Source organism: Thermobia domestica, chromosome 2, assembly GCF_964235325.1.
Source record: "Thermobia domestica chromosome 2, izTheDome1.hap1.1, whole genome shotgun sequence".
In the NCBI taxonomy this organism is placed as follows: Eukaryota; Metazoa; Arthropoda; class Insecta; order Zygentoma; family Lepismatidae; genus Thermobia; species Thermobia domestica.
Genome location: NC_137455.1, coordinates 368912729 through 368927389, shown reverse-complemented (window position 1 = coordinate 368927389; position 14661 = coordinate 368912729). Strand labels below are relative to the sequence as shown.

The following is a 14661-nucleotide window of genomic DNA, read 5'->3' as shown; positions in this document are numbered from 1 at the left end:
ATACACAACAAATAAAGGGAATCGTTTATTTTTCAATTTTCTCGAATTTGAAGCCGGTACAAACGAAAATGGTTATGGTACAAGGGGGTACAAAACCAGTCCAAACGATTCGTAGAGAAAAATCTTCAGATTTGTGGAAATTTGTATTCTGGTCCTGCTAAGTTCACGTGAACTTAGCAGGACCATTTTACTTTTCGATTGTTTCAAATTTGAGACCGGTACAAGCGGAACTTTTTATGGTACAAACCAGTACAAATGCAGTTCAAATGTATGAGATGTAAATATTTATAATTTCCAAAATGGTTCTGCTAAGTTCACACGTAAGATAGTGCTGATTTAGATGACGAAGTTAGATTTACAAAATGTCTGCATTGGCGCCATCAAAAATGTGTTACAAAATTTTCTGAAAACAAGAAATGGATTGATCGCGGCATTTATTAACTACGCAGCAGATATGCAAAATATGAAGACTCTATCAATTTATCAATTTCTTCTGTGTCTTCAGATTGTGCTTCATTCAATATGTGAGACTTAGAAGTGTTTGTATATCACCAGTAAAATAGTATATACTAGATTTGTATTTGACATGCGCACTCATTTTCTTACATTATTGTCTGCGCAACAAGAGGTGGCCTTTGACAGATAGCTGCATGTGTTGTAAACAAAACGAAAGCAAGAATTGTTCGCGAATCACTGTAGTATTCTTTCACGCTGTTTCTAGGCAGTGGTCGATCTAGAAGGTAAAAACGGAGGGTTTTGCGAAACCCCAGACTATGATAACTATACCATGAGTTTACTATAAAGTTTAAAAAATATATAAATGATAGCTTAAATTATTTTCGTCACTCTGAAAACTGTGGGGCCTATTCTCCCCCGGCCCCGGGATAGATCCGCCACTGTTTCTAGGCAACGACCGCACTGTTGTCATAGTTGTGTTGAATATTCTGTAAAATAGTTGTTTCAGTGCGCGGTAGTGTGTGCTCTGTTAGCGTTCTTCCAAGTTAATAATGGTTGTTGATTGTGAATACGAGTAGTTTTTGTGTGTGTTGTACTTACAAAATACATATGACAACTGAAAGCTTTGGACCAACATTGTAAAAGAAAAGTGGTTCAACATATAGAAGTCAGTCATGGGAAATGAAATACAACCCTCGGTGCTATTTCGAACATGTGAAAAGGAATAAGGGACCCCTTTTATACCACGTTAAATTCTCTCTTTACGAGTGGCAAGTCAACTTTGAAAAAAAAAAATACCTATAAAAAGAGTTTCAATTTTATAAATTTTCAGGAAGATTTTGTTCAAGAGCGGGGATATAGTTGTTATGCGTTTTTTTTTTTTTTTTTTTTTTTTTTTTTTTTTTTTTTTTTAGGGAAATGGCAAATATCGAACTCGAGAAAATAGAATGCCTTATCAAAATTTAGGCCAATCCTAACCATTTAAATAGCAAATGTTGGAATGACTCGACACCTCAAAGAGCTCCTGCGTGGCTAAGCGGTTAGCGTATGACCTTTTTGCATGGGAGATTGATTTTATTGCATGCAGGCACATATAAAGGCTTCATACATCACTTAAGACAACAGGTATTTATGGAACGAGACAAGAATACTTTACTTCTCATCTCGTCTGGTAGGTAACACTGTTCACCTTCAAACTTCAGGATTTTGGTTGGCTATGGGCCTGTGCACGATAGATAAAATATAACAAAAATGGAACGAGACAAGAATACTTTACTTCTCATCTCGTCTGGTAGGTAACACTGTTCACCTTCAAACTTCAGGATTTTGGTTGGCTATGGGCCTGTGCACGATAGATAAAATATAACAAAAATGAAACAGCTAATAATTAAATTTCTGAGAGTATAACAAGAAACTAGGCCTAGTAAATCATTTGCTTTTGATAGTTTTCTGTGCTAATGTCTGTCTTGCAGTTATTCTAAAGAAAAAGAGAATCTTGTAGTTGCCTGTTAGCACAAGAATTTATATTCGAAGTATATTACGAAATTTCTTCGGTAGAGCAATAAAATGTACTGGGGATTTGGAATTTCCCTTCACCTTTTTATTATAAAAGTCTTTTATGTACACAAATTATAATAAGTAATTCCTCTAATCTTTAGGTAAGATTAAGATAGGAGCCCGGTGACCAAGCGTCGTGGGCTTTGAGGTGAGGTACTCTCGGTGACCGTGCGTCGTGAGAGGGGTGTAGATTAGCTGTCTCTCTCTCGGTGACCGAGCGTCGTGAGAGGGGTTTTAGGCGTTTCGACACACATGTAGTTCACACGTGGTTATTGCATGACATGTAGACATGCGGAACCTTACAATATAGAAGCAATAATTTTCTATATTTTGGGAAATCCATTGAGTAATTGATCTAACTTTGTAAAAATTCAATGAAAATTTAATTAAAATACTTTTTGATGTTCCATTCAGTATTAGTAGAAGACTTTCAAGTCTCTCCATTAGGTTAATATAAAATGTATTTAATTTTGAAGCTGCTAAAGTTTAGAAGTTGACGTAAAGTCGAGGTAAAAATAGTTCATTGATATATTCTTTACTTTTCTTGTAGAATATCAATACTCCAACTACTATTATTCTCATTATTTGAAAATTATACGTTCCTGTTACATTTTTATTATTTTAAAATTATGGCTTGTTAAACGTCTGTTGCAGTACCTTTGGCAATAGCGCCTCCAATACTCAACTCGCTCTACTCAACTGTTAGAAATCAGCTTCTGTTGCGCAGCTCATTAACCAATCTTAGGATAAAACACTCACTTTGAGTACTGCATTTAAAAACATTATTATTTACCCTATGTTACAAGTACTTACGAACTATGCACCAATTATGATGAAAGAAAGATCAACGTATAAGGTGTGTAACTTTCATGTAGATTTCTTTTCTCATCTTGCATCTATGCTAATTTGTTCCTTACTGTAAATTTTTTTCCAAAACAAATTGTCTTACTCCACATTTTTTTCGTTTGTTTCTTTGTAAAAAAAAAAATAGTCAACCTAAAATATTAAAGTACTATACCTTATCGTCGTATTTTTTTTAAAATATTAGATCAAAATAAGTTGAAGCATATTTATCGATGTTCTCGAATTGCCTTATCAAATGCTACAAAGAAGAGGAAAATTCTTCGTGGTTATTTCCTTGCTTCTAAATTTTCCAATTGATAAGTCTTTGTTGCTTTTTTCTTAATGAAATAAAGTTGATCTAGTGCATTTGAGTGTAAAAAAGTTATTTAACTTGGTCTGCGAATTTTTTTTAAAAAAAACAATAACTTAAGTGCTATTGTAGTAAGTCCCACTTAGGGGAAGGGAAACAAGTTTTCAAGGAATGACTGAACGTTCGAATATGCACGGAGAAAAATGCATAATCCAGTCGCCATGTAAATGTTTTTACCAGGTTACGCGCGTCACCACATTAAGTAATGTTGTTTCATCAGTAGTACGATCTACACCACTGTCCAGCGAAAATTTTGTATTGTGGGACCACCATTTCAAATCTAGAATTAACACCATACCCATTCCTACGGTGGTAACGTAGGTGTATAATGTTGTTACTATCTTCCTACGAGTGTCCCCTCTTAGTTCTTTCTAAATCTGTGACTCCCTACCTTACGAGAGTAATAGCGAAATCAATCATGTGAATAAAATTATCCAATCACAGCGAGTCTAGTTCGACGCCGAACTCCAGACTTGGCATGGTGTTCCCACCTGCTGTACTTTTATACATGAAATTACATTACTTAAGGAGCGCACCCGCGTAAATACGATGTATCCACAAGGAAATCCTAGTCCTTTTTTTCTCAGTGTGAGGTCAATCGAACTATGTCTGAGCATTGAGAAAAACGGGAATATAGACAGACTTTGGGGGATACGGGATTAAAACAAATGGTAGAAAGACAAAAGCAATGGTGATTGAGTCGAAGCGGTCGGCATTAAATATAGGGGACAGGAAGGGAGAAAATAGAAAATGAAACTAGTTTTTGATACGTGAGTAGCAGTGGCGTATTTACGATTTTGTTTCGGGGCGGCTTTGCTAACTTTCGGGGGGATTGTATGAAGATGTGAAAATTCTGCAAGATATTTCATATACTTTACTATAGTAAGTAAGATTTGGTTGGGCTTAAGCCCGGGAGCCTCCCCCCCTCCCCGTAAATATGCCACTGCTGAGTAGTATTATTACTGGCGATATGAAGTATGAACTTGAAATGGAAGCAGAATAGGAATGGTGAATGAAGCTTTTCACTGTAAAGAATTACGGTCACATTTCCTGACCGATTACCGTTAATTCTGTCTGTCAATCGATTACCCTAAAGTCTACAGTATTAGTGTCTGTGTTCTGTCTGTGCCTGTGTTGTGTCTGTGCTAGCAGTGCCTCTGTTGTGTCTGTGCTCGTTTATAATGATTAAACGGATTGAGAACCCCGTCAGTTGTGAAGTGAGGGCCGTGATTAAATTTCTTAATGCACGAAACGTTCGACCTTGTGAAATTCATCGCCAATTGAAGGAGGTGTATGGAGACAATGTGATGGACGAGTCGTCTGTTCGGCGCTGGTGTCGCAACTTCAACCTGGGGAGGGGAGTACACACGACGAGGAGCGTTCAGGGAGACCATCTATCATTACAGACGAACTGCTGAGTAGACGAATGCGTGAAGAACGATCGGCGCGTCACAATTGGTGAACTCTGTGAACATTTTCCTAATGTGTCTCGAAGAATTGTTCATGAAATTGTCAAAGACCATCTGCATTATTCAAAAATCTGTGCAAGGTGGGTCCCTCGCATGCTCACAAATGAGTACAAAACCAAGCGTATGGCTGCAGCACTGACGTTTCTGGGACGTTATTCCGATGAAGGAGACTCTATCCTGAATCGCATCATTACAGGGGACGAAACATGGGTTCGTTATGCATCACCTGAGAGTAAACGACAGTCCATGGAGTGGCATCACGCTCATTCACCAACCAAACCAAAAAAATTCAAGACAGTTCCGTCCACCAGGAAAATCATGGCAACCATATTCTGGGATTGACGAGGTGTACTGCTCATTGATTTTATGGCCCGTGGAGACACAATTAATGCTAATGCGTATTGTGAAACATTAAAGAAATTACGGCCGGTAATACAAAATCGACGGCGAGGTCTGTTGTCTACAGGCGTCATTCTTCTTCATGACAATACCAGGACAATGCCATGCAGCTGCGAAAACACAACAACTTCTGCACCAATTCAAGTGGGAAACCTTCGACCATTCAACGCATAGCTCGTACTTGGCTCCTTCGGATTTTCATCTCTTTACAAAGCTTAAAGACTTTCTGGCGGGAAAAAGATTTGACAGTGATGAAGAACTTAAACGAGGCGTGACTACGTATCTCAATACGCTGGCGGCGGAGGACTATGACGCTGGAATACAAAAACTCGTCACGAATACAATACCTCAATTTGTTTGGTGATTATGTGGAGAAGTAGTGTAAAGTATGCTCTTTCCAATAAAAATATGTATATTTGTTAATTTGTACTGCTGTGTCTTTATTGCACAAACGGGTACCACTTTCCGGATGGCCCTCGTATGCAAAAGCGATTGAAGATAGACTAGAAGATTTTGAAATGGAGTGTGAAGAAAACATGAGAGAATAGCTGGGTCGAGTGGAAAACGAATAAGAGAGTGTTAGAATTGGCAGGAGAGAAAATAACAATTTTATATACTATTTAAAAGAGGAAAAGAAACCTTTTAATTAATTGGAAATGAAATGAAATGAAATCCCACGATTATGCCGGTTAGGGTAAAGGAGACGATGAGAGAGATGAATGAAATGGTGGAATGAAGAAAGTGAGAGGAAACGGAAGAGCCCCGAGAAAATCCACGAGCACGGTGTTTATCCACCACAAAGTCCATATGTCGCGAGCTGGGATCGTACCAGGGACCCCAAGAACCGGAGGTGATGGTTAATTAATTGGCTAAGAAACTGTCTCATGAGGAACGTGACAGAGGGGATGGTGACCGTAAAGACAGAGAATGAGGGAAGAAAACTAGAATTCATGGACGATATTAAAACAGAAATATCGTACGTGAAGACAAAGAGGTTAACTGAACATCGTGGGGCATGGAAACTTCTTAGTTGCGGCAAGTAACCTCCCAATAGCAACGGAATACATATAATAATGATGATGATGATGATGATTTGGGGAAAGTACCGCGGAATGATAGTCCATGAAAGGAATGCAGCAGACTAAACATATTTAGGTGTGAGAAAATTTGGCTTCCATCATTGTAATGCCGGTTTTGTAGGTCATGTACCTTACACACACAAAAAAAAAGAAAGTAAAAAATGAAGAAGAAAACGTAGGTAACTCAACGTATCTATCTGTCAATACAAGATTTTTAAAGAATGCAAATTATTAAAGGGTTTTATTTACCAAGAAGTCTTTTTTGTATATTAACTCTGTCTGTTTATCTGTCAGTCCGTCCGGGAGACACAAAATCTCAAAAAGCACTTGGTGTATCATCATCAATTTTCATCAAGATATAGAGTGTCAAATGTTAGGAATTTTGTTAGTTGACAGAAGCGTCTACCTAGTTTATCCCAAGGTATCATCATCAACATTACAAGAAGTCTGAAATTACAAGTAGGTCACTTGCCACAACTGAGGATCTTCCATGCTCCACGAACTTCCGCTAATCTCTTCGTCTTCATGTATGATTTTGCTGTTTTAATATCGTCCATTAATTGTAGTCCCCTTCGTCCCTTCCCTGCTTTTCCTGTCACTGTATCCTTTAGCACATCCCTCATGATATAGCTCCTTCTTAACCAATGTCCAAACTATTATCTATTCCTCTTTTTAATTATATATAAAATTGTTCTTCCTCCCCCCACTATTTCTAAGTCTCTTTTATTCGTTTTCCACTCGATACATCTGGTCCTCTCCATTCTTCTCTCCACCCCCACATTTCCAAAGCATCTAGCCATTTTTATTTATTTTTGAGTAATATCCATGTTTCTGGCCCATACAGTCAATACTTCACACGAGGTATTTTATGAGTCTTTTTGCTAATTGTTTATTGAAGGGTCCTAAGATATGGATAATCAAAAATCGTTCCCCATGTGTTCCTATTGGAGTAGGTACCCCATGCCGTAGGCGTCGGAGGACCACCGAACGGCAACTAGAGATTTCTCGCCAAAAATTTGCGGCCCCGGAGCAATGATCCGCGGTGGCCTCACTTCCGTTTTGAAAATTGTACCACCAGCGGCAGAGACGCCAATGAACCACAAAATTACTATCCCCAAAATATGTTAAATCGCCCATATGCGTAATTTGTTACATTAAGGAGAGTCTAAAAACACTTTTTAAAAGGTAAAAAAAAAAAAATAAAAAATAAAAAATAAATATGAGCCCCAAGGGACCCGCGAACCATCAACCTTTGGATTACTAGGCGTGTGCTCTTCCGACTTGGCCACGGAGGCGATGCAAGAAACGTCGCTTGTAGTGACATAAATCGTTGAGGTATTTCTAATTTAGCCAATCAGAGTGCTCCTGTAATCGTGCATATTCGACGATAACCGTTTGAGATTAGATAAAATCCCATATAATTTTATAACAAAATGACGCGCGTCTATTTACTTTAGTTCATGGTTCTCCCAAATTCACTTTTAAATGATCGACTACAGTTGTCATCTAAATTCATATAATTATACGCATTCATCTCAAGATTTTTCACTTCATGATGTAGAGGCAAGGGTTATTCTTGACCCCCGGAGCTCACTTTAGAACAATTCGTCAGGAAAAATAATATATAACAATAACCGCCTGCACATGACTGGCGATAGTTCCTGTTGGTCCCTTTGCGATTCTCCGCGACGAATCGAAGAAGCGCGGACCAAAATGAAGTCCTCGCTGCTACCCGGTGGTATTTTCAATACTCCGACTCTAGATATCTCTTTCGATTTAACGAAACCCTGCCGCCAGTGGCATACTAACGGCAGTCCTTTGACGCGTCGCTATATGGACGATCGACATTTACCCGCCAGTGGGCCACCAGGTGTTGGCGACGTTTACGGCATGGAGGATATATATTCTATCCTTACTGTATAGACTATCTATGGTATCATCGAGATAGGTGGGTTAGCATAATGCTCAGGATGCTTTGTACTAATTTGTCTGTGGCATACAACACTAAAATGAAACTAATGACAGATCTATTCGACAAACCTAAGGACTTAAACAATTTGTATTTTCAAATGTATGTTCATCTTAAAATATGATTGACTTAATTTGAAGTAGACTGTTGTATTTACGCCTACACTTGGTAATATCAAGTTATTTAAAGAGCCTTGATTTACCAAAAATAAAACCAAACTCCTTCACGTGATGTACATTGTGAAGTTCCTATTTTTTTTTTTAATTTTAACTTCCAGACATTCTTTAGTATTGTCGAATGTGTTTCCACCTCTGTTAAGATTCCCGGTCGAGCGGAATGTACATAATATGAAAGATCAGCTGAAACTTCCTGCCGCTACAACAGCTAACATGTTAAGCTTAATGTCTTATATTCAACTCACACGGGAGGGTCCCACAAGTTGTCGCTAAAATCTGATTGCCACATAACACATCTAATAAAGCATCATGAGAAATGAAAATTAGCAAAATTTAAGGTGCTATGGACCACAAGGATAGGAGATAGGTGGCTTCAAAATTTGAGTATCCGAAGAATTATATCATGGAATTAATTATGTACGTTTAAAGTATATATCTTGAACACCGTTAAAGCAATCAAAATAAAAGTTGCACAATATAATGAGAATAAAATGTCCTATCGAAAGCCATAGGTGAAGCAGTGTTGCCAACGTAGCATAAAATATTTTGTTTGAAATAGCACTATACACAAGTTTTGGGTTAGGTCAATTAGTCGGGCAAGTTGTTGTTAGTAAATAATCGGACAAGGTGTCAGAAATTTGTAAGAACAAATGAAGAGCGTAACTATGTAATTCAAACAGTGTGTATTTGTATTGAAGTTGGAATGGAGCCATAAGTGGCTGAAGTTGTTAGTAAAGTGGACATGAGCCAAAAGTGGCTGAGTGCATTGTAAACTTGTTGAAATGTAGTATCTCTGAACCTTGGTGGTTGTAACCAAGTATGTAAATGTATGTTGATGCAGTCAGGTAGTGCATTGTAGAACACTAGTAAGATTTGGAAAGTTATTTAAGGTAAATAACCTTGCACTGATTTCTGACTATCATAGCAAGTATGCACAGATTTGAAATGCACTATTATCTCTAAACATAACAGTGAAGTGTAGTGGTACAGTGTTGCACACAATTGGAGCTACATGTGCTGAAAATGTACAATAGAGAAGTCTTATATGTGGCGACAAAGGGTAATAAGAGAATGCATTAGAAAAATGTGAGGATTTTGCAATATACTTCTGTAGTCCGATGAATAAGCAGACAACTTGCGAGAACTAAATGATACACAACTCGTTGCAAGAGTACTTTCTTGGTTTGGTCTTTTGTGTTAAATAACACATTCTTTTACTTCCTCCTTACATAATAATTATAATTATGTTTGTAAACCGTAATATTACCATATTCACATTGGAAATATAATTATTTTGTTACTACCTCATTTCGCTTTTAGTCGGACCGGATAGCGGTGCGGTCTAGAAGGCTAGACAACCGATATATTAGGTATCGCGGATTCCAATCCAGCCTCGGACATGTTTCTGTTACATTTCATTGTCATCTTTCACTTTCATAGTGATTCGAATCCCACTTTGCACTCCTATATAGCTTCGAAGCTGACACAAGACGTAAAAATGGCATCACTCAATTTCGTTTTTCAAATGCATCAATATTTTGTGACACTGTTGACATTTTGCTATGTTATACTATCTGTGTTATGCATTTGAACTAAATTCATAGTATGAGACCCAGATTCCTTTATTACCATCTGTTGACACATATCAGATCTCTCCACTCTACACTTTCAGGACACGTAGCTCCAATAGTGTGTAACATAGTACACTACACTTCGCTGTTATGTTAAGTGATAACAGTGCATTTTAAATCTGTGCACACTTGTATATGATGCTATTTATAATAACATATTTTTATGCTGAGTCGGCAACACTGATTCACTCATGTCAACACTGTTTATGGTCTTCCATAGGGCATTTTGTTCTCATTAAATTGTGCAACTTTTGTTTTGATTGCTTTAACGGTTTTCAAGGTATTTACTTTAAAACGTATATAATTCCATAATAAAATTCTTTGGATATTCAAATTTTGGAGCCCCCTAGCTTCTATCCTTCTGGTCCATAGCACCTTAAATTTTGCTCATGTTCATTTCTTATGATGCTCTATCAGATGTGCTATGTGGCAATCAGGTTTTAGCGACAACTTGTGGGACCCTCCCGTGTGAGTGTTTTGGAGTCAGTGCACATTTTCGTAACATATTTTTTCTGGGTTTCTAAACTTGTATTTGATTCGACTTAGTTTTAGTGATGTCATTAGAACATTCAGGAGGCAATTGCTTTTCTTGAGTTTGGGATAAGTATACATTTTATTGAATAATATTATGATATATTAATAACAAACGTGAAAATCAATTTATATTGGGGAATATATATCTTCCCTCCCCTTCCCTACGCAAAATATGAAATGACAACGCTTCTGTTAATCAACGTTGAAAATTCTCTTCTTCACCGGGAATCCAATCTTCAGCTACATTGAAATTATATGGTACAAGTAGCATTAAAAGTTAAAAATTATCTTTGCTCAAACTCTGAAAACAAACTCGTCAGTGTCATTAATAAGTTCTGCAAGCCCTCTTTGCTAATCACTGGTGTTGTGCACAGCACCATGGTGGGAGAGTTTCGAACGCGATACAATATTATCCAGATACCCTTTAAGGTTAATGTTACAGTGTTGGCAATCGCACAACAGATGGCAGCAGGTTTTCCCCATCTTTCCAATGTGTTTTGTTTTGTGCGACAACATTCACAATAGTCCAATCAAATTCAAGACTAATATTTAGGATTTGTTCAAAAACAGAGTAAATAAATAATCAAAAGATGATTCTGACACGTTTGTAATTATTGTAATGGTTCTCCCTCAGCAATAAAAGAAAAAAGTACTAAGAAAACACTACACGGATTATTGTCTGACTATTTCAACTTATATTTGGACATTTTTTGAACGATCATAACTTGACTTTTATTGAAGTATCTCGAATGTAGTTTCTTTCTACAAAGTACATTGGAAATATTGGGGAAACATGCCCCTATGTATTGACACTTAGCGCTCCTTGAAACACACATTAAACTGTAGATCTCGTTGTATATGGGCGGGTTGAAGTTAGAATGATGTTGGTGCATATTTCAAAAAGGAGGGTTTAAATGCACATTAAACTGTTGATTTCCTCCTATATGAATAGGTTAAAGTTACAGTGATGCTGGTGAATGTTTCAAAAAGGAAGGTTTAAATGCGCATTAAACGGTAAATTTAGTCATTTATGAACAGGTTAAAGTTCCAGTAATGTTGGTGAGTATTTGAAAAAATGGAAGGTTTAAATGCACATTAAACTATAAATGTCGTCATGTATGGATAAGTTAAAGTTACAGTAATGTTGGTGAATATTTGAAAAAGGAAGATTTATTAAACTGAAGATGTCGTTATATATGGATAGGTTAAAGTTACAGTAATGTTGGTGAATATTTCAAAAAGGAACGTTTAAATACACATTAAACTGTAGATGCCGTCATATATGGATAGGTTAAAGCTACAGAAATGTTGATGAATATTTCAAAAAGGAAGGTTTTAATGCACATTAAACTGTAGATGTCGTCATATGTGGATAGGTTAAAGTTACAATAATGTTGATGAATATTTCAAAAAGGAAGGTTTAAATGCACATTAAACTGTAGATGTCGTCATATATGGATAGGTTAAAGTTACAGTAATGTTGGTGAATATTTCAAAAAGGAAAACTTAAATGCACATTAAACTGTAGATGTCGTCATATATGGATAGGTTAAAGTTACAGTAATGTTGGTGATTATTTCAAAAAGGAAAGTTTAAATGCACATTAAACTGTAGATGTCGCCATGCATGGATAGGTTAAAGTTACAGTGTTGTTGGTGAAATTTACCAAAAGAATGACAGACCCAGATACCAGATCTAGACAAGTCCATCTGTTAACAGGAAAAGTAACTCAAAGCCTTGTTCAACTGTCAGATGTTAAATCCAAAATCAACTGAACTCAACTCAACAATTCAAGTAAGTTCTGTGGGCTCTTCCAGTGGAAAATGATTACCTTATACGTACTCGCTGTATTAGAGAAACAGGAAAGAAAATTATATTTTACCAAAGCAATTCAACCTTACTTGTAGCACGAATGGAGAATCCTTTGGAGGGTCATTTGACAACAATGGAGAAATTTGACTATTTCATAATTATTATTCAGTATTATTAATAGAGAAAACAAAAATGGAGAAAAACACGCAAAACATATTTCACAAATGGTAGCAGATTCTTTTGCTAATTTTCCCAAATCCCTCCCATTATATCAGTTTATTGCTAATATTTTGTAATAGATATCACAATTTCTACCTTCTTTAGAAAAATAATATAAAACGATAAGTGACAGATCTAGCCCAGGGTCGAGGGCCAGGCACCCCAGTTCTTTTAATATCAAAAACAATTTAAGCTAATTTTTTATATTTTTTGAAAATTTACAGTAAACCCTTGATATACGTATCATAGTCACAATTCTTGCTGGCCCCTTCTCACGTTTTACCTTTTAGAACTGCCACTGTAACCAATCCTTAAATTATGAAATTTAAAGAAAATTTAATTTTACCTCTGCAGGAATTTCACTTTCTAAATCCTCGAATTTATTTGCTTTGGGTAATCCGATAAGTTCTCTGTAAGCATTGTAACCAGGTAAACCATGATCTCGTCCTCTTTGAATATTCAAACTTACTATGTCCAAACCAAAGTTACCAGTTCCTTGAAATAAGTTTTGAGTCATCTGGAAGAAATGTTTATTTCAAATATTAAAAATATTGATTTAAAAACATTCTGAAGATTTATGGATTATAATAAAATTTGATACAGAACTAGGTTATCTTGATAATAGATAAAATAATGGCACTAGTACTGTATCACCGAACCATATGAAAATTTTAAAACAGTACCAAAATGTACTAAATTAGGAAAGAAATATACAAAATTAAGTCAGGTTAGACCTTCAAAAGTTCGTATAAATACGCCGTCCAGATATATAGCATGAAAACTACACTGTAAAAACAGAAACCAACCTGTCCTAGGTAGTCATTAAAAAGCACGGGTACTATGTAACCGAGTTAGGGCAGGGTAAAGCTGTTGAACAAGCGTAATAGTGCGGGTGTGCTTCCAAAGGAGCAGACGCGTCAGCGATGGTGAGTATGCACGTAAGCAAGAGTTTTCACAAGTGGCTTTTGAAAATAGTGTAACTGACGCTTGTAATTTTTGAATGATTTTATAAAACTCAAACACAATATGTTACAACATGGATATATACGCGCCATTTTCACACTCTCTTTCCCGCCACTAATTCATAAGAAATATACCTCTCCTCAAAATAGTCCCTTCCACCTTAAAATACAGTGCAGTTTACAAGATCAAAAACAACCAACAGCACCACGACCTTCTTCACTACAACTATTGCCCTCACCTTACTTTCACTTATCCTGCCTCGCAAACCAAAATAAATTATCCAATTCACCGAATACATTTCCTGAAATTGACCTGGCGATACAGCACTTAACACGCAATAATTTTACTTGCAGTATTAAGCACACAGCTCCAAGTTTAAGCACCCAGTAAGTAATTGTTAATTATTGCCATCTATATTTTTTTTAGAAAAAATGATAGAACTAGATTATTTTTATAAGAAAAGAAAGAGTACAGATGAAGCGTAAACTCAAATATTTAGCCTACATCAATTATTTCTCTGCTAAAAAAGTATACGCTTCTTAAGAAATTCTATACTTGTTAGTCGAGTTACGATTATTTTGTGGGGGTAAGGGTACGGACCCAGTTGACCCCCCGTGGGTACGTCATTCGAAAACAAAATTTATTTCCATTAACCATTCGTCTCCTTTAGTCTAAAGAACATACCCGTGGAGTATTAAAGCTAATAAATAAATAAAAAAAAAATATAAATTGAAATCAAAATCTTAGGAAGCTCTCTGCAGTCAAAAGTGATAAATAAGGATGACAGGAGAAATCTACATAACCTAGAATTTAGTTTAAAAGTAAAAAAAGGAACATTTTTCGACTTTTGTTGGGATATGTGATATTCGGATTACATACTTATACAACAAAGAACAAACACACATAATACATAGAAACGCAGAATAATTTTAATTGAGATCTGTGAAAGTTTCATAAAATCCCTGATGTATGACCCACTTTTCCTACAGCAATGCATAACATGGGTCTTTCAGCCGCACATTTAAAATTAATGGCAAATATGTACATTTTTATTAAAGTTTTTGTACTACCTTCAAGATCAACAGCAAAGCTCATTCATGCAAAAAGTCATTTCAATGGTTTCAGTTTCTCGTCACAGACATTCACATACAGAAACTTATTAATGTAATAGAAACACATTAAGA

At 36.3% G+C, this 14661-nt stretch overlaps 1 protein-coding gene across 1 annotated transcript in view; it reads right to left on the bottom strand.

The window, feature by feature from the left end:
* The window catches only part of LOC145679616 (immunomodulatory peroxidase-like), a 189837-nt gene that overhangs the window by 37166 nt on the left and 138010 nt on the right, over positions 1 to 14661 (bottom strand). Inside the window, exon 10 of the mRNA XM_081750192.1 lies at positions 12861 to 13031. Within this exon, the coding sequence (XP_081606318.1) occupies positions 12861 to 13031 (171 nt within the window). The remainder of the gene's footprint in view (positions 1 to 12860; positions 13032 to 14661) is intronic.